Source organism: Mizuhopecten yessoensis, unplaced genomic scaffold, assembly GCF_002113885.1.
Source record: "Mizuhopecten yessoensis strain PY_sf001 unplaced genomic scaffold, ASM211388v2 scaffold8991, whole genome shotgun sequence".
Lineage (NCBI taxonomy): Eukaryota > Metazoa > Mollusca > Bivalvia > Pectinida > Pectinidae > Mizuhopecten > Mizuhopecten yessoensis.
In genome coordinates this window covers 284,198-304,952 of record NW_018407824.1, presented here as the reverse complement: position 1 = coordinate 304,952, position 20,755 = coordinate 284,198, and the positions used below count along the sequence as shown (strand labels likewise).

The window sequence follows — 20,755 nt, the reverse complement described above, 5'->3', positions numbered from 1 at the left end:
AGTGTTTTACAGTTTGTCTACAGAACCACCAAAGAATAAAGTCGTGTTTGAAGCTAGAACCACCAGTGTTTTCCCGTGTGCCTACAGGACCACCAAAGAATAAAGTCGTGTTTGAAGCCAGAAACACCAGTGTTTTACAGTGTGTCTATAGAACCACCAAAGATAAAGTCGTGTTTGAAGCTAGAACCACCAGTGTTTTACAGTTTGTCTACGGAACCACCAAAGGATAAAGTCGTGTTTGAAGCTAGAACCACCAGTGTTTTAAAGTTTGTCTTCATGGCCACCAAAAGATAAAGTCTTGTTTGAAGCTAGAACCACCAGTGTTTTCTAGTGTGTCTACAGGACCACCAAAAGATTATAAAGTCATGTTTTAGGCCAAAACCAGTCAGTCTTACGATACAACATGCAACTATTGTAATATTAGGAAACTTCTCTCATATTTGGATTGATCAATCATAAAGGCAGATAAAGCCTATCCCCAAAAGCATTAAATGAACTTCGAGATCTTTTCAATAATGTTTCGAAAACATTTTTTTAGGAGGGGGATTTGCTCCAATCATGGAAGAGCGCAAACATAGACCAATATCTCTCTGGTTATCGCATGAGGAGAAAATAATGTTTTATAAAGACTTCATGTATTTCATGTATTATCTTAGTCTGATTCACAAGCTTTGAACATTTTGAATTTACCAAAAATCATATTATCGCCCAGTGGGTACTCGTTCACCAACGAGATGTTTGACGGACGAATGTTAATTGTTCTAGATACATTAAGGATATTCACGAGAATACAATATTGTCCTGATGACACCAAATTAAATCATAAGATCAGAATCTAATGGGATAGATTCATTCTGCAATCATATTTAGTTTAGCAGAAAAGCCAAATGACCGGTAATTACCAATTCAATGTAATAGCCTAAGAAGACCGATGTTTAATGTAGGCCAGAATGTTGAAGAAGTTACACTAAAGAACATTACCACTGGAAACGATGTAGGTGGTGTAACTATCGATAACTAGCTAGATTTGAGAACATATATGTGCAATACTCTTTTAACAAAGCAATATGGTCCTTGACATCATAAAAAGATTCTACGCATCCCCACAAAGTTAAAGATACCCAAATAATTGATAATGTACAACGAAGAGCTACCAATTCGTATCTGGATTTAAATAAATTGCAGACAGAAGACGCCTGGAAAAACTGCAATTCCTAACATTGAAGCCCTGCAAGATAAGAGGGGACTTTTGAAACAGATTTTGAATGAATAAAATAATAATGGGCAAAGACTGAAAGCCTGTTGGTCCATTTTTTATCATTAAATATTTTACGACAATGTACATCTTGGCCCAGTTGTTCAAAGGGTGATTAGCTTAATCGCTGTTTAACATTTTTCAACCTTTAATGAAAAAAATCATTATGCAAGGTAAAATCTCACAATTTTGCATGTCAATTCACTTAACTAAATATTTGATACCTGGAAAGTTGTAACTAATTCAATGTTTGTGTCTTAAAGATACACAAAAGTTAAAATTTGCGTTAATCACCTTTTGAACAGCTGGGCCCAGATGGCCAATGGCATAATTAAAAATATATTAACATAAATAATACAGCATAATGTATCCGGTAGCAAAATGTATATCTTTGAAATGTCGATCAAACAATTTTCTTAATTCCTCTTTTGTTTTGACATACTGTGAATGGGAAAATTCTTCCAGTATAATTCTAAATGAGTATGACATCTCCTTAGCTTGATGTTAGAACGGTTTTTATCCGTCTTGAACTTTTCTCTCTCGTTATTTTCAAGCGTCCATAGATCGCTTCACTGGTACTAGTCTCGTCTGTCAATACACCTCATTCAATATTTTGTTACTCAAATTCATTAAAAATCTCCATGCGCTTATACTGTAACATATGTTTTTATATAATCTGTTGGTGTCACATTCCCCTGCACCTAACGACGTATATACGTATTACAATGTTACTTGCACCTAATAACGTTATAAAATCAAATATGAACTTTAAAAATAGTTCAAAATCAGCCCTGCTAGCTTACTTCGAAAGTTGATAGTTTGTTTGTGTGAAGTCAACATCATTCATATGTGCACATCAAAAAGATTACATATTTTAATCCATTAGTCAAAAAGCAATATTGCCATCATAATTACCTAATAGACAAGTATATATAAATGTATGTCTTTAAACAGGAACACATTTTTTTTAATATTTTTTGACATACTGACAGTTTCGGGTTTTTTTTTTTAATTAAAATAAATTTTAGAATACTACACAAAAAAGGATTGGACGCAAGCTATCACAACTTATCAATGTCCTCTCAATAATACAAGTAAACATATGCAAAACTTAGCAATGGCCTGATAATAATTAGCACACAACATATTTCACATAGTATAAGAAAAACAGTTTCGAAATATTTAAACGATGCAATGATTCCGTTCAAATTTATTTCTCTGCTAACTCAACCATCGCACTTTTGTTCGCCTTGGATATATAAAATAAACGTATATTCAAATAATTAGTTAGAACTTAATTTTATGTCATTTGAATATAGACCCCAACAAGCCGTTATCCGTTTGAATAGAATTCTTCTGCCCATAATCGCTTAAAGAATTTCCAATTAATCTAGTTATATCAGCTGCTCTAATTCCTTCTGCACTTATCTGTTGGCTTTCCCAGCATCAGTCAGCTCAATTTTGTCAACAAGAGGCAAAAGGTTCTTCGTACAAATTCATCGTGGTAGGGAGGGTGCTTTCACTAGCTGTCTCGTTTTAGTGATGTCACTGTAATGATTAGGTAATAACACTATATCATTTGATGTTGTCGGGTTGAATTGCATGGCGATTACCTCATAATCTTCACTGAAATATATCCTTTAAATGACTGCTCCAAAAACACTTTGCCGAAACAATTAGTCGGAAAATGACAAAGTCACCCCAGGTATCCCGGTAGAGCAAGCGCAATTAACACAGAGTGAAAAGATAGGTTTTGGAAAATTGCTTAGACAAAGGTTTAGTTAAGTTAGGTTAGTTTATTACCGGTACAGGATCATTTAAGATCCTCTTCACTCGACTCAAATATGCATTAAAAACAATACAAAACAATAACAGTTCCAATTTCTATATTATTTCGGACTTATAATTATATTAAAGCTCTTGGTCTTCCCAATACTTATCTAATCTGTTTTTGAAAGAATATACTGTTGGTGCCGAGATTACTTGTTCTGGGAGATTGTTCCATATTTTGACTACGCACAGACCAAAAATGGTTTTCCTGATATCCAGTTTACAATGCTGTGGAAACAGCTTTTCCAATGGCCTCTTGTTCCCGTCTTTGGACCTTGTTGTTCCAGCGTTTATGAAAATCCGCTGCTTTGCTATCGCAGATATTGCTCGTTATTACTTCGATCATATCCCCATGCACTGATCCTTCTAAAGGCCAGTGGTGGTAATTTAAGGATTTTAAGTCTATCAGAATAGGACATTTCCCTAAATCCAGGAAACTGACTAGTAGTTGCCCTCCGTTGTACAGCCTCAATCATATCAATATGTTTAATTTTGTACGGGTGCCATACAGAATTTGCGTTCTCAAGATGGACTCTCACTAGTGATTCAGTAATGCAAACATAGAATTTTTCTTAACTTGTGTACATATATGTTCATCAAGAGATTGATTAATAATTACTTCTATGTCTATTTCCTTGTTCACTTCTTGTAATTCTTTTGTTTTGGAATATTTTCTTTCGTCGTTATGCCTGCAAAAACGCATCGATTTACATTTTTGAGGATGAAATTTCGTTAACTATTTATCACTCCAAGCTGACAGATGGTCAAGGTCATCTTGGAGTATGTTTACATCAGCACTTCCCTGTATACATTTAAATAAGTTTGTGTCGTCCGCAAAAAGATAAGCTTCAGACTGTATTGTATCAGGTAGGTCATTTATGTATATGACGAATAATGTTGGTCCGAGTACCGATCCCTGGGGAACTCCTGTGGATCTTCTAGTGTGACTCTGTGTTTTCTGTTGAAGATGAAGCTGGCCGTCCATTTAATAAATACCTCGCTAATTCCATATAACGACATTTTACTTAAAAGTCTTTTGTGTGGGACTGGAAGGCTTTCTGAAAATCCATATATATATATAGATATAGCCTTCGGTTACTAGGGGATATGCAATTACAACAGCATATTTTATATTAATAACTTCTGTTTGTTTATGTATTTTGTATTGTATTATTGTCTCATGGTGACTGTTTTTCTCTGTTTTATGTTGTGAAATGTAAATTATCTTTTTCCTGTCTTGAAAAAGGGGCAGATCGCCCTGAACATTTGACAAATGTCTTTGTCGGCACTGTGGTTATTACTTCTTTACCCATATATATATATTATATAAAGAAAATTTCCTAACAACGGGTCGGTTTTGTTATGTTGTCTGAAGAATCTCCTAAAAGAGATGAAAGTATTAAAGACTCGCTGTTAAGAATTTTTCTTTATATAATATTTATTCGTCCGTAAGGATCATTTTTCTGATTTATAATATATATATATATATATGTGGGGCAAAGAAGTAATTCCAACAATGTGGAAAAGTTTAGGTTGTCAAGTTTTCGGAGCGCGATCCGCTCCTTTATCAAGACACAGTGAAACAGAACAGTTACATGTACATATACATCATATTACAAGAAGATAGAACTGCTATACTATAATTGAAAACATAGCTATTATATATAATAAAAACAACAACAATATTCCCCTCGGCTAAAGACAGCCGAAGGCAGCAATTAAGCTGAGAACATCGCGGACAAGGAACGCTGATGTAGAGGACCTATTCTTGCGCAAGATGCACTGTCACATAAAGTGAGTCAACGAGAGATAAGCACCAGAAAGATGTGACAGTGCATCTTGCGCAAGAATAGGTCCTCTACATCAGCGTTCCTTGCCCGCGATGTTCTCAGCTTAATTGCTGCCTTCGGCTGTCTTTAGCCGAGGGGACTTTTTTGTTTCTTTTATATGATAGCTATATTTTCAATTATAGTATAGCAGTTCTATCATGTAACTGTTCTGTTTCACTTTGTCTTGATAAAGGAGCGGATCGCTCCGAAAATTTGACAACCTAAACTTGTCCACACTGTTGGAATTACTTCTTTGCCCCATATACTATTTTAAGTAATTCGTATCCTACGGACATACCTCCATTAGGATCCAGTGTTATATGGGATTTTACCGTCTATATTACTTCTTTGACCCATATATATATATATACAATCGATCAAGTGTCCCTTATCTAATTGTTCAGTCCATTCATCTAAAACTTTCACAAAATGAAGTGACGTAGACCTAACAGACATAAATCCTTACTGCTTATTTGAAAAGAATGCGTTTTGTTTCATATTTTCAGTGACGTGACGGAGTATAGTTTCTAGTATTTTTCATACAATTGATGTCAAACTAACCGGTCTGTTATTACCTGGTTCGCATGTGTCCCCTTTTTTAAAAATTGCGGTTATCTGAGTTTTTTCCAATCATCTGGTACCACTTGTTTTCAGCGATATGGTATATAACTTTGTTATGGTTGATGCTATCGTTTCTGCAGATTTTCTGAGAAATAGTAGATGTAATCTATCCATTCCTGGAGATTTGTCATTTTTATTATTTTAGAAGTTCCTTTTGAACAGACTCACTGGTTATACTTAGTGGCTGCATTTGAGAAATTATTTCTTTATATGGAAGAGTAGGGATTTCTGTTACCTTGTCTGGTTCTGTAACAAACACACTTTTGAAATATGAATTTAATATATTTGCTTTATAGATCTCCATTTCAGCTTTCGTTTTTGACTTTGATCGGATGTATCTCCAAATTGCTTTTGGATTACATTTTGCGTCTGTTGATAATTTATATTCGAAATCCTTTCTTTGTTTTCGTGTTAGTATCCTTGATTTATTTCTAATTTGCAATATTCTTTCATTACTTGTTCGCCACCTGTAACTGCCTTCTTTCCGAGCGAGCGTTTGTTCTCTCTCATTTGATTGAATTTCTGATGGACGTCACGCAGCACTACATTTGTGACGTCATCAGGACGTCCGTGGTTTGGTACAAAGTTAGAAATTGTGACAGATAGATGTTTACACCAGACATCTATCTGTCAAAATATCCAAGTCTGGTGTCAGGGCCAGAGGAAACTCTGGCTATATAATTTAATGTGGGTTCAGTGAGGTAACAAACAAAACGCTGTTTGCTTTGGCCACTTCTACTAAAATCGTGCTTTTCAGTTAACTAAACAACACACACAAAAATGTCATTATACCAGAGTAGGTCCGTGTATTTCCATGGAGATTCTGGTCCCGCGACCAGGGCCCACATCTGGACCTGCTCCCAAATGAATTCACTCCGAGCAAAGGAAAGCTATGGGGAAAGTGTTAAGTATGCTATTTTTTGCATTGATTAATTGAACCACGGAATATATTTATCTAAGTCCGTGATTGAACGTGCGCGTGACATTCTTTGATTGCTTGAGAGGTGTACGACTTTCATGATTCAAACCGCGTTTCTGGATAGGTACCAGTCAGTGGATTTGTACTTGTTGAGATATATATAGTGTTATAATTGTTGTTTTAAGAAATGCTGGATAACTGACGCGATTACGGTCTTAATCACATGAAAATTAAACGTTTTCATATGCTTTTTTGTTGGTAATTAGATCCAGAAATGCATAATAATAATAATAATAATAATAATAATAAACGATTAACCATCGAACGATAGTTGTGTTATCAAATGTCGATTATAATCATATTTATTAAAAAAAGAGCAGCATTTTCATGTTATTGTGTCCTGCACTGCAGTGTGGAAGACGTTATAATTGATTGTACCTTTTATTCTTAATGAAAAAAAAATGGGGAAAACATTCATCTACGCCTTTTTGTTTTTCAATTGAATGCAAGATTTCTTTCATGAACTGGAGATACATTTAACTTCAAATATTCGCAGACGTTTTCAATTGATTCATTATTACATGTACACCGATCGTTAAATAGTTGACAAAATAGATTTAAATTAGCTAAATGCAAAAAAAAATCCACTAGCTAAATGGCTCGGGATGAAATACAACCTCTTTTTAACCTATACCGTAGAATAGAGTACATTTTGCAATACTCAATGGTCATATCACAGAATTGGATTTCTAGATTACATTAAAGTTCGTGGTTAAAATGTAGCTAAATTTAGTATCTTGTAACTTGTAAAGATACCGAATGACTTTCGTTTTTTTGTAGTTAATGATTATATCTGTCGTAGGACGAGGAATGATAGTGCCGTCGCTGGGACTCTAACCCATGACCCTCGGCTCTCCAGCCAGGTGCTCTACCGCTGAGCTAAAGGGGAATTCCCTGCAGCTGACGCTTGTAAAGCAACCTAATTAATACACCATTGTTACATATCTATTACACACGTCTCTGTTTTGAGATAAAAAAAATTCCTGAAATCTGTCTATAAATTACTACAGTAATTGTATGTCCTGCAACAAATGCAAACAGAGTTATCTTCCATGTAAAGCTCTTCTTTCTTTACTTTCGATACCCCTCTGAGATTTAGGTCGAATATAATAATAAACTAAGATACATCTTTTTGAACGAATACAAAATGGCGTCAGAATCTGGTGAGAGAAAAGTTTTCAGATACAAAAATGCTTTTATTCAAAATCAGCCTTATGACAAACACAGAAATGAATGATCAATCTTTCTTGATAGTTTTTCTATACTTATGCAATACCATTCTTTATGGATAAACACGATAAAAGCATTGTGCTGACCATTTTCGTTTCCGTCGTAATGACGTCTTCTTCAATTTCGTTTGTCACGCATGTAGTACCTGCGCTAGCCCGCAATCGAAATCAGCAATCTACTGATTGACGGAAAAAAATAGTGGAAATTAGCATGACTTTAGTTGAAGTTTGACATTCGTTAGATTGTATCTTACTTTTAGCTAAACATTCTTTGTTTGTTAAATCTGTTTGAACGTAGCTCAATCAGTCAATGGTTCTTTTTACTGTTATTGACAAAACGAATAAAGTGGCACATTAAACTAACAAGTAACTAGTGGCTGTCAGGTTTTATTGTCACCAAATATTGGCTCTTGAGTACATTCTTATGATCATTTGATAACATTTAATGTTTTTTTTGACACGTCATGGTTATTTTTAGATAAAAAAATGTACAAAACAAAAAAAGATATATAGAAGGAAGAAATTAACATATTATTAAATAAAACATTGACGTTGATATGTACACCTGTCTCTCTCAAACATGTATAGCAGAGGTAGCAGAGTACAGAAGAAATGGTCTGATCCTGAAATTGAAGGGCATGTCTCAGATAAACATGGATAGTGGATTCATCCTGCAAAAGACATGCACCTACATATCTATATATATTTATAAACTACATTTTGAATACATTTTTTTAGATAAATGATTATTTTCATTGTACAAAAATATCACCCATGACCACCGTACGCTACTGTGCACTGCTACCAGAAAGTGTTTTAGTCATCCTGGTAAAATACTAGCCACGGCTCGGCTACAGAGAATTTCTCTTTAGCTCATTTGGTAGAGCGTAATACTAGCTAGTAAACCAGAGGTCCCAGGTTTGACCCATAGCAGAGACAATGGGGGAAAACAATAGTGACCTCTGTTACATGTTGAACTATTACATATACATGTACTAGGTCTCATATTCTTAATGCAAAATATAGTAAATGGTATTAATTGTGATTTTTGATTTGAACTAATACAAAAAGTAGTCCTCATCATTTATTTAAACCCCATCAGTTTTCTGTAGAATGACTTACAGTAATATGATATGAAGGATTATCATTAGTGGGTTATGTAAACAAAGATCAAGGTAAATGTAGCTTAGATGATGATGTCTTTAACTTTCTGGAATTAAATCAATGTTAAGTGAAATTACAAGAGAATATAGTGGGTCTGGATTGTGTTGGCCACCAGTAAGCTGGTAGCCAAATGTCAATTGTCTTCTGAAAGCATTAATTGTATGTTATTTGAGGATCAAATAGAATTTTAACAATTATATCATTGAAATTAATTTTAAATGATAAAATCTGCATTTTATTCTTAATTATGATGAAAAATTATCGGAAAATAGTGTTGGGAGCAGTTTCACACATTTGATGTTGTGTTATAACAGTAGTGCTAGAGAAAGCTACTACCTGTTGGTTGCAATGTTCCATTTAATAAAAAATTACCTTTAATTTGAAGATTTGAAAAAAACAAGCATGAAAATTGAAGTAACAATATATATGTTTTTTTTCCCCAGTTAAATCACTGAAAAGCATATATGTCAGAATGAATTCAATTAAAATAATGTGTTTTTATTAGAAACACCACCTACTGTGGTCAGTGAACAAGAGAAAATGGAATCTGTGTCTGATGGTCCCCAGAAAGTAGAAGCAGAAAGTGAAAAACAACCAGACAAACCTGATAAAGCAACAGACCCAGGGGGACAAGGAGATGTCAATCAAAACCAGACAGAATCATCATCTTCAGGTATGGACTGTAAATCTGAAAGATCAGGAAATGTTTGAATAACAAAATATAATGAGTGAAACTTTACTATTCAGCTGTATGTTGAGCCTACCATCATCAGTTATCCATCGGTCTGCCAAGCTTTTTGAAATAATTCTTGTCATTGCTAATTTTTGAGAATTATTCAACCAATATTTTTTATACTCTCACCTAGTGATGGGGTATATACTTATCCCTTTGTCAGTCACAATGACTTGTTTGTCATATGTAGGTTTCACTTGGTCCTGTCAATGTTTTATTTTGTGTTTTTTGCTCAAAATGGAGTGGTTAAATTTTGTCATATGACGATCCAATGTGCTCAATTTTGGTGCTTTTCGATGTTTATAGTCATTTAATTGCACTATCAGTCTATGTGTGTAGCTATATAGATGTACAGCAAAACATCATGACTCATTGATCTATAGACTTTGTTTATCCTGGTATTTTACCGGGGCTTCCTGTTTTACAGCAGTTACAACCTTTGCTCTGGATTGATACATACCTAGGTACATGTATCTCACATTTATTACATTGTTGTAGGTACATCCGAGAATACTAATGCTGCTTCAGATACAAAAATGGAGGAAGTGGAATTCAAACTAATATACAAAAAACAGAAATACGATGTCTCATTTGCTATGGACAACACTATAAAACAACTCAAGGAACATGTTGAAACACTAACAGGTATTTATATATATGGCAAACTATTATGTGATGTCATAGTATATGACAGCATAATATCTGCTTCAAATAAACAGTCTAAAGAATCTCTTTGATGAGATGAAAGTGCTTAAGACGTGTTCTTAAGATGTTTCCTTTTTATGTAAATATATAGAAATATAGAAAAAAATAAAAATGTTAATTGTCATTATAACAAAATTATATGTGAACCTTATATTTCATCTGATATAAATTTCAACAAAAAGTTCTGAACATATGGTGAAAATCTTAATTTTTTAGCTAGTGGATCAGTAAAATGGTTACAACTTATTTTCTTTCCCATTTGGTGGATTCAGGCATTTTTCCCCAATTTGGTACAGTTCATAGTTGCTGTCCTCATGTCCTATAATTGTACTAAAACATTTACACAACAAACTTTCCTAGTGTTTTCCAAACCCAATTCCATATAGGGACTTTATTTTTTACCAAAGTGACTTCTAAATTTCCAGCCAGGATTAACAAAAGTTCTGTGTAGAAGCAATCTGATTAAAATCATATCCTACGTTCTCTAACGTGATACATAGAGAACGTAGGATATGATTTTAATCAGATTGGTGTAGAAGGTAAATGAATTAAAATGAACTTTGAAAATTACGTGTAACGAAAAATGTTTGTTCTTTTAATTCAATAAATTGCAATTTTTGGAATAATTTGTTAATTTGTTACAATTTCAAAAACAAGAATAACACTGTAATTTGAAAAGTAACAACATATCTTCAAATTTTTAAAGGTTGATTTCCAAGAGTTTAAACTCAACATTATAAGTGAGTTGGTATTGTGAATGCTGGTCCTCAGTAATTTTAATATACTGTTAATAATTGTAGGTGTTCCAGCAGCTATGCAGAAAATCATGTTTAAAGGTATGTACGTTTGGAAACTAAAGATTGGTTAATTTACACTACAAGCTATTTGTATATATAAATATTATCACTGGACAATTGACATTTTTTTATTTTATTGATATCAAGTAATTACTGTAGTTGTCACGTCCATCATTATACTGCCACTATTTTCAGGTTCTTCATTTAAAAGTTCAACCATAAACATTATACATATTCTATTACATGAAAAAGGGCAGTTGTGGAATTTTTAAATTGAAGTTGATGCTATATAGTGATCAAGTATAGTAATTATGTATGTGCATACTTTAAATTATTTTTTCATATTTAGGTTTAGCTAAAGATGAGTGTACATTACGAGACTTAAAAGTGACTAAAGGGTCCAAGATCATGGTGGTAGGGTCGACCCTAAATGATGTGTTATCCATGGGTAAGCCCAGTGCTAAAGAGCTAGAGGCTGAGGCAAAGACAGCAGCAGCAGCCACAAAAGAATCTTTATCCAAACAGAAGGTACAAACAACTGTTCAAGTATGACTAGTTTTTATCTTCATAACTTGCTTTAGTAATTAATGATTCAAAGATTCCTGTTGATTTAGTTTCTATTACAGACTTTGTTTTTAGGTTGGAGATCTACTTACTTTAATATCTAGTTCACTGTGGCAGTGTAAAGATCATTAAAAGAAACAACTACATTTAATGATCCAAACTTGTTTATTTGAATATTTAATAATCATTTATTTTAATATTTGATAATCATTGGCAGCATAATCTTGTAGTAAAGATATATTTTTCATTAAAATTGTAATGCTATATGATAAAAATTCATCATGTACAATTTATTTGTATAATATAGTGTGGTTCAAGCAGTATATCATTTCTGACTTAAACATGTTTTTTTTCTACAGGACCATAAAAAGGTGCTAGATAAATATGGGAAACCAGATGATTGCATTCCAGGTCACAAAACTAGGGAGCCCTTACCACACCAACCCATCGCAGGCATGTACAACAAGTCGGGAGGTAAAGTCCGACTTACCTTCAAACTAGAGCTGGACCAGGTGTGGATAGGTACAAAAGGTAATCTCCACCACTGCCAAATATATACAGTATAAATTGGATGTTTTTAATGCACAGTACCTGTTTCTGTTTAATTATATAATGGATAATGGCAAAATATCAGTAAGGTGATGAAATAGCACATTGTTGCAGAAAATATATTGCTTATTCTGGAGAAAAAAAAAGTTTTGCATGGTTAAACAGTTTTAAAAAGTTTTGCATGGTTAAACAGTTTTTTGAAACTTAGATATTTGACTAAATCACTGACTCTTTTTGGACATAATTGCAAGAAATTAGGTACAGTTTATGTTGATGTTTATGTAGATAAAAATAAATGTGACACTGAAACCTACTGCTTTATTGTCAGCAATTTGAATATGAATGGAAAAGGTGAAGTTATCAATGAGGTGACGATGATATGAATATAGAAACAGTTAACACTGCCAAGTTGTATTTCATTCTCTTCGGTGTAAATATTAGTGTTGGATATCAAGAAAAAATAATATGGTGATAAGTACTTATGTTAGAAATGTTTCTTCTTTTTATGGTCATAAGGTGAGGCGACTTTAAGCGTCTGTATTTGTGTGTTAACTTGTTGATATAATTACTTTCAATTTAGTGTAAATGGTCTTTTATTCAATAAGCCAGACAATTAGAAATACAAGTAGATACAGTATCAGATGGAAGGGAAAACAAGCTTAGAGCTTTCTTAGGTTCCTTCCATAGCTTGTAATGTTCTGAATGTACATAGATGTGTAAAAATACTTCTGCGAGATGACTTATTCAGAAGATAGTAAGTATTGAGTGAATTTTATACTTCAATGTTTACAGAGAGAACGGACAAAATTCCAATGAGTTCTATTAAAGCGATAGTGAGTGAAGCAATTGCAGGTCATGAAGAATACCATATGCTGGTGAGTAAGATTTTGTCACCATGGTAGCCTTATAACAACAGTCCTTCAGAAATCATTACTGACTGAACTCAACTGGTTAAAGCAGATCATGTATTTGTTGAATTGTACTTCATCAACTTTTATGACAAATACAACTTACTTTGTTAACCTCTGAAAAGTCTAGAACATTTTTGATTAATTAAGAATTAAATTAGATCCCATTAAGTTTCAGTGGATCGAGATTAAATATTATGAATGCAAATAAATCATTTATTTTATTTACTTTGGGGCATATTTTTATTTATTTAAATATTTTAAAAACTGAAAAAACTGTATTTGAAATAGACATTTTCAATTGATGTTTGAATTTATTCTTCTCTTTTCTGAATATTTGAAATTTTTCTTGTAAAAACTTTAAAATGGTACAAAATTACCTTTCTTGCAGTATTTACTTTCATAGCAACAGGTTGTTTTTTCTTAATTGTTCATTTTTGCATCTTTACACTTGTAAGCTATTCCTAGCTGTGGGAACCGTAGCTCATTGTCAAATCAATTAATGTTTTAGTGTTTTATTTAATCCGCCAGGGAGCTACAGTATCCAGCCTATCAAAAGGTTATTATTCATTGACCTGGGTTGAGTTCATTAATCAAAACCCAATATCTTCACTTTTCTATGGTATATGTTGATATATGATATAACACTGTGTTTCATAGGATTTGTATCTGTGCATTAGCATAGGTGCTCTCCTTGAAGTCTCAGAATTACACGTTTTCAAAAGGCTTGATACGATAGCTCTCTAGCCAATGACAAAATATCAGAAATATAAATCTTTTAGACCATATGCTATAATGGTTACCACAGCTAGATGATGCTGATTTAGGAGAAAAACAAAATTAGCTTTGTACGGTAAACCTCCGGTCATTTAGAACAAAATCAAATAAATAGTGTCAATCCTTTTCAAATTACACGAAATTATAGCGGCTAAAATAAAAAGTAGTTCGAACAATCCGTGTCGCCATCGGCAAAAATTACGACTAGCAGTCAAGTCGTTTCTACGGGACGTCGGCCTATTGCGATATATGTGCAAATCTGGCGATGAATAATGGTACATATGTCTTTCTTATATTTACTTGCATATTAATAATGAATTGTTAAGTTCAATCTGCAAGTAATTGCAAGGCAGGAACAAGTTTATGTAGGTCGCAAAGCAGTAGATGATTTGTTGAGTGTTGACGTATCAGCATGCACAGGGCTGATTAAAACTGTAGTTACAGATTAATAGTTCGACCGACCACCTGGTCAAATCTGTTTGTTCTGGCACATATACAGGTAATATATCAATTAAGTAATAAATCAGAGATCCGTGGCCAGGTTGCGATTATGTAATCAGATTGTAAACACAGTAATATCATAACAATACGCTAGTGTCTGTCAGCGATATAACGGGAACGTTTCACACTCAGTACTGATAGGATATTATACATGGTCTGTCAGCGATATAACGGGAACGTTTCACACTCAGTACTGATAGGATATTATACATGGTCTGGGCCTAAAATTGTTCAACTGGTGCCTGCACATGTTTACAAGAAAGAAACTCAATCATCGCTTACACATCATGTATGTACAAATTGTCCGTCGTAGATGACTACGATGGTTGCACATCATGAGGGTTGAAGAGCCCTGGGTTCAATCCCCGAACAATGAATACCCTCAACGTAGGAGGGTTTCCGTACGCCATACCTCTTTCACTCAGTTTTTACTCATTCTTATTTTTTAAATTTCATAAATATGACCATTCACACCTCTCTCTTTTTTCCGTCATGTTTATTTACTTTCATACTTTCTTACTCACTTATAAATTCATCATCATCATTAACACTCCACTCACATCATCGCTACCCAGTTATTAGTTATCAGTGCTGCCGTGAAAATAAATCGGTTAGAGCGAGTTTTGCCAGGCTATCATTGCAACGCTGATAGCAAAAATCTATCAATAATTACGTAATTTCAATTTTCAAATTTTGTATTTCAACTACCCGAAATGTGGGTAAGCAGGGTTTGAACCACACTAGATAGAAAATCGTTCTTTTTATTGTTAGCTCACCTGGCCCAAAGGGCCAAGTGAGCTTATATGGCATGGTGCGGCGTCCGGCGTCCGGCGTCCGGCCAGCGTCAACTTTTTATTTTAAACAACTTCTTCTCAGTAACCAAAAGGCCTAGGGTGATGCTATTTGGCCAGTAACATGCTGGGATGAAGGGCTACCATGTTTGTTTAAATAAATGACCTTGGCTTATATTCAAGGTCACAGGGGTCAAATATGTTTAAAACCTTTTAAACAACTTCTTCTGAATAACCAAGAGGCATATGATAATGATATTGGGCCAGTAACATGCTGGAATGAAGGGCTACCAAGTTTGTTCAAATGAATCATATTCAAGGTCACTGGTGTCAAATATGTTTAAAACCTTTAAATAACTTCTTCTGAATAACCAAGAGGCATAGGGTGATGATATTTGGCCAGTAACATGCTGGGATGAAGGGCTACCAAATTTGTTCAAATAAATGACCTTGANCCTTGATCCACTTTCAACCTAATGTCCTTGTTCGACAATCAAGGTCAGATGCGTCATATGTTTAAATCTTTTAATAGGTTCTTATGAAATCTTAAGATTACAAGTGTTAGATTAATAACAGATGAGCGATGCAGGCCCATTGGGCCTCTTGTTTCACTTTAAACAACTTCTTCTCAGTAACCAAAATGCCTAGGGTGATGATATTTGGCCAGAAGCATGCTGGGATGAAAGGCTACTAAGTTTGTTCAAATAAATGACCTTTATCCATTTTCAAGGTCACAGGGGTCAAATATGTTAAAATCTTTAAATAACTTCTTCTTAATAACCAACAGGCACAGGGTGATGCTATTTTGCCAGTAACATGCTGGGATGAAGGGCTACCATGTTTGTTCAAGTAAATGACCTTGGCTTATATTCAAGGTCACAGGGGTCAAATATGTTTAAATCCTTTTAAACAACTTCTTCTGAATAACCAAGAGGCATATGATAATGATATTGGGCCAGTAACATGCTGGAATGAAGGGCTATCAAGTTTGTTCAAATGAATCATATTCAAGGTCACTGGTGTCAAATATGTTTAAAACCTTTAAATAACTTCTTCTGAATAACCAAGAGGCATAGGGTGATGATATTTGGCCAGTAACATGCTGGGATGAAGGGCTACCAAATTTGTTCAAATAAATGACCTTGAATATTGGTGAAGGTCATTCATTTGAACAAAGTTGGTAGCCCTTCATCTCAGCATGCTACTTGCCAAATATCATCACCTTGGGCATTTTGGTTATTCAGAAGAAGTTGTTTTAAGATTTTTAAAGACAATTGACCCCTGTGACCTTGAAAATAAGTGAAGGTCATTTATTTGAACAAACTTGGTAGCCCTAATCCTAGCATGCTACTGCCCAAATATCAACACCATGGACCTTCTGGTTATCAAGGAGAAGTCGTTTAAAGATTTTGAACATATTTGATCCCTGTGACCTTCATTAATGTCAAGGTCATTCATTTGAACAAACTTGGTAGACCTTCATCCAATCTTGTTATGTAATGGGCCAAATATCATCATCCTGCGACTTTTAGTTATTCAGAAGTCATCTAAAAGTGTCAAACATATTTGACCCCTGTGACCTGAAGTATAAGTCAAGGTCATTTAGTTAAACAAACTTGGTAGCCCTTCATCTCAGCATGCTACTGGTCAAATATCATCACCCTTGGCATTTTTGTTATTCAGAAGAAGTTGTTTAAAGTTTTTAACATATTTGGCCCCTGTGACCTTGAATATGGGAGAAGGTCATTTATTTGAACAAACTTGGTAGCCCTTCATCCCAGCATGCTACTGACAATATATCACCATACTGGTTCTTTTGGTTATTCAGAAGAAGTTGTATAAGAGTTTTTTAAGACAATTGACCCCTGTGACCTTGAATATAAGTGAAGGTCATTCATTTGAACAAACTTCGTAGGCCTTCATCCCAGTTTGGTACTGGCCAAATATCACCACCCTGGGTATTTTGGTTATTCAGAAGAATTTTTTATTTTTTTTTTATTTTTTTACATATTTGACCCCTGTGACCTTGAAAATTGGTGTAAGTCATTTATTTAAACAAACTTGGTAGCCCTTAATCCCAGTTTGCTTCTGGCCAAATATTGGTTATTAAGAAGAATTTGTTTAAAGAAAAATAATGATTGCGGACGCCGCACCATGGCATAAGCTCACTTGGCCCTTCGTGCCAGGTGAGCTAAAAACTACATTGTACGGGTCAAAATGATTTTCTTATGAAAAACTATAACTGGCACTTGCTGCAGTGTTTTTCGGGTAATTTGGTTATGATAAATGTTGAAAAGAAATTTAACATACTACAAGATCTTGAGCATAGAAAAAACTATTGAATTTAAGTTTATGATGAATATATGCTTATACAAAATTATCATAAAGTTTTATCTTTCCACAGGGAATACAATTAGGCCCAACAGAGGCCTCACGCTATTGGATATACTGGGTGCCCGCACAATATGTGGAGGCTATTAAAGAAACAGTGTTAGGCAAGTGGCAATATTTCTGATTGGATGTGTTTGTGTATCTGTTCATGTGATGGACAAGTGGAGTGACTTGTAAGGGAATTTGGAGGACATATGAAAATGTTAGTGACAACCGTGAACATGTGGATGGATGGGTGCAAGAGATATCGATCTGGAACCGTTCTGTAACTGCTTTATCAAGTAATCCTTTCCTGGCAAACTCTTTTACCTTTGTTTTATTAGTTTCTTAAAAGTTTTTGAAACAAATGTTCTTGTGTTAAAGATTCTTTCATGATTTCTTCCTTGCATCTATTGAAAATTGGTTCTGATTATAATGGTTGTAGCTATATTTTTTTACTGATATATACCGTTACATCAATGTCAATTTCAAGTACAGTATAACCTGTCTAAATAATCCTCTGTCTAATATAACTTCTTGTCTAGACTGGCTCTGATATTTGGTCCCAGCTTTTCCTCTGTTTAAGTAAAGTTTATCAACCCTGTTTTATCCAGATCCTGACTACCCGAGTATAGTAACTGGTGAAGATATAATAGTTTTGCTATGTAAATCTGTGTAAAACCCCATTGTTCATTCAGACCTTTATTTTTCCCAGCAAAATATCTTTGTAATTTTATTTTTTCCAGACGCAAAATATACTATCTGTTTACCATCATTCTTGCACTTTCCGTTATTGCAAATGTGAATGTTTTCTTTATGTTTCTGTTTTAAAGTAATTGAAAGTAAATTGACTTAAATACATAGACATTTAAAATGTTGATATCCCAAATAAGTGTCTGGACCTGGTATTAACCTTTTAAGTACATCAGTTCCAGTAAGGTCCAGTTCACACTGTAATATTATAATAAAGTTAAAGATGGTTCAGTCTTCTCCATGCAAGCAATGATAGTTTTTTATAACAACTTCAGGAATGATGCTGTTTTACTGTTATATAAAAGTTTGTGTAAGACAATTAAGCTTACTACAAATCCTGTATGACTCCTCTTATCATACCGTTGCAAGCCAGGCAAGCTTTATTCTCTATCCAATTGTTGAAAAATCAGAAGAAAAATCCCTACAAATTTTGTAAAAAGTGTGATATATTGCTGAAAGCAAACCATGCATTTAATGTTTCATAGTGAAATTGATGTTTTATTGCAATAAATCATGATTGCACATAATCGTTGTTTGATCATAATGTTTATCAAGTGATTCTTGTGAATTTAGGATTTTTATCAATTGGCAGTTAACAATACGACTTCAAAAATGCAGCAAAGTTGTTAAAATACTGTACAAAATAATGCCTATAGTTGTTTTCCATTTTTTCCAATAGACCATGCAAATATTGTTACAAACAACACAAATCTCTGGCAGAGACAAATATTTAGTTTATTTACTGATAAGCAGAAAATCACATTTCCTGTGTTTGTTGAAATCTTTCACTGACCAACCCTACCTATAAACCCAGGTTTCAATAACCTGTAAGTGTAAACATTTTCAAAAAGCAGAAAAAAGTCAAAACTTGCAGGAAGGTATGTAAGCAATTGTATCCATATTCATATTTTATATTTACATGTAGGCATCAGAAGGCAAGATGACTTTTAATGAGTTTCAATGAATATACAAAGCTACCACATCAGCTAGCTCAACAGTTGCATTTATCAAAAAATGTCAGGAATTACTTAAAGATAGCCAGAACTAAATATCGCAAATAGTCATTCATTTTGTTGCAAGGGAGTATTTCAATATTGTTGCATTCCCCTGTCATTTCATCAAATATCTTCTATAAAATAAATGACCTTTTTATATATTTTCCATGCTTGCTCAAATTTTCACACATGTAATATTCACCACATTCATTTCATAGTTTGTATTGACAAAAGAAATGTAGTCACCTTTGATTGGGAATGGAAGCATTAATATACAGTTAAAGTGTGGAGTGAACTTGTCATTTCACAAGGGAAAGATGTTTTTGGAAATAGGGCCCATATTCATGAAATCGTTGTCATGCTCAAGTACAAATTCTGTGCTCAAGCCTAATTTCCTGTTTGGTTATAAATTAATAAACAAATGTTATTTTGTCAACGATATGGAAAAGTTTTTAAGAGACATAAAGCCAGATACTGTTTCCAATGTTTACATTGACTTTTTGATCGTTTGACATGATTTAAGCGAGTTATAAGAAAGTTAGTTTGAGCACAGAATCAATGCTTGAGCATGAGAAGGGTTTTATGAAAAAAGGTCTGCTGAAGGGGGAAGCAGAAGCTTGTTATATAAAAAAAATCCTATGCTTAATCTGTTGTATTATACTGATTTAAAACGCAGATAGTTTTAAAAAGAAATATTCAGTCTCTGCTATTAACTCATAACTGACACAAACCTTGAGAGATCGGGTCAGTACAGCTCAATTCACTTCACTTCATTGGCTCGGTAATTACCAAAGGAAAATACAAACACATTGAGGGAGTTAGTCTGCAGTGGTGGTTTAGTTTTCAGGTTAACACCAGACTGATTGACAACCCTTTCCAAGGACAGTAAGGTCAGGGCAAAAGTAGGAAAGCAGCAAATTTATAAAGAGTAAGGCAATTAGAAGCATATTAATTAACAGGGCTTGATACACACTTTATTTTGTCTTACTATAACTGCCCTGCCAGCGGTGAGATTTAAAACAGAAGTAATTCTTAGTTCTATGCTAGTTTAGTACCACAATGTACATTGCAAACATAATGAACCTTGTTAATCTGTTCGCCGATAATAAAGAAGAGTTGTATTTCAGTCTTTTTTTTCTTTTTTTGATAAGCTGATTTCCTTGCCATTATTAGAATGAGGAATTCATATTTATCACTATTTTACTTTATACTGGAGTAATTCAGATTAACGATCCTGGGGTCTGGCCCCACCCTTGATGTCTTGGTCCCTTTGTCATATCTTTGAAACAGTGGAGATCCCAATGCTATATCCATATGTACTATTGCTGGGCATCAAAATATGGATACAATCATGATATTAGTATTGACTCCTGGGTCTGGCTCCACCCCTAGGGACTTAATTTCT

At 34.0% G+C, this 20,755-nt stretch overlaps 1 protein-coding gene across 1 annotated transcript; it reads left to right on the top strand.

The window, feature by feature from the left end:
- Nucleotides 1-7,602: 7,602 nt before the first annotated feature.
- On the top strand, nucleotides 7,603-18,882 carry LOC110456999 (ubiquitin domain-containing protein UBFD1-like). The gene is made up of 8 exons (XM_021508084.1): nucleotides 7,603-7,677; nucleotides 9,413-9,580; nucleotides 10,139-10,285; nucleotides 11,146-11,181; nucleotides 11,492-11,670; nucleotides 12,066-12,237; nucleotides 13,048-13,130; nucleotides 17,637-18,882. Exons 1-8 carry the CDS (start codon nucleotides 7,662-7,664, stop codon nucleotides 17,745-17,747), a joined length of 912 nt encoding a protein of 303 aa, XP_021363759.1. The 5' UTR covers nucleotides 7,603-7,661; the 3' UTR covers nucleotides 17,748-18,882.
- Nucleotides 18,883-20,755: the final 1,873 nt, after the last annotated feature.

Coding starts and splice junctions, on each gene's coding strand:
- LOC110456999 (XM_021508084.1), top strand. Junction 9,581..10,138: donor GACAGAATCATCATCTTCAG/GTATGGACTGTA, acceptor ACATTGTTGTAG/GTACATCCGAGAATACTAAT. Junction 12,238..13,047: donor GGTGTGGATAGGTACAAAAG/GTAATCTCCACC, acceptor CAATGTTTACAG/AGAGAACGGACAAAATTCCA.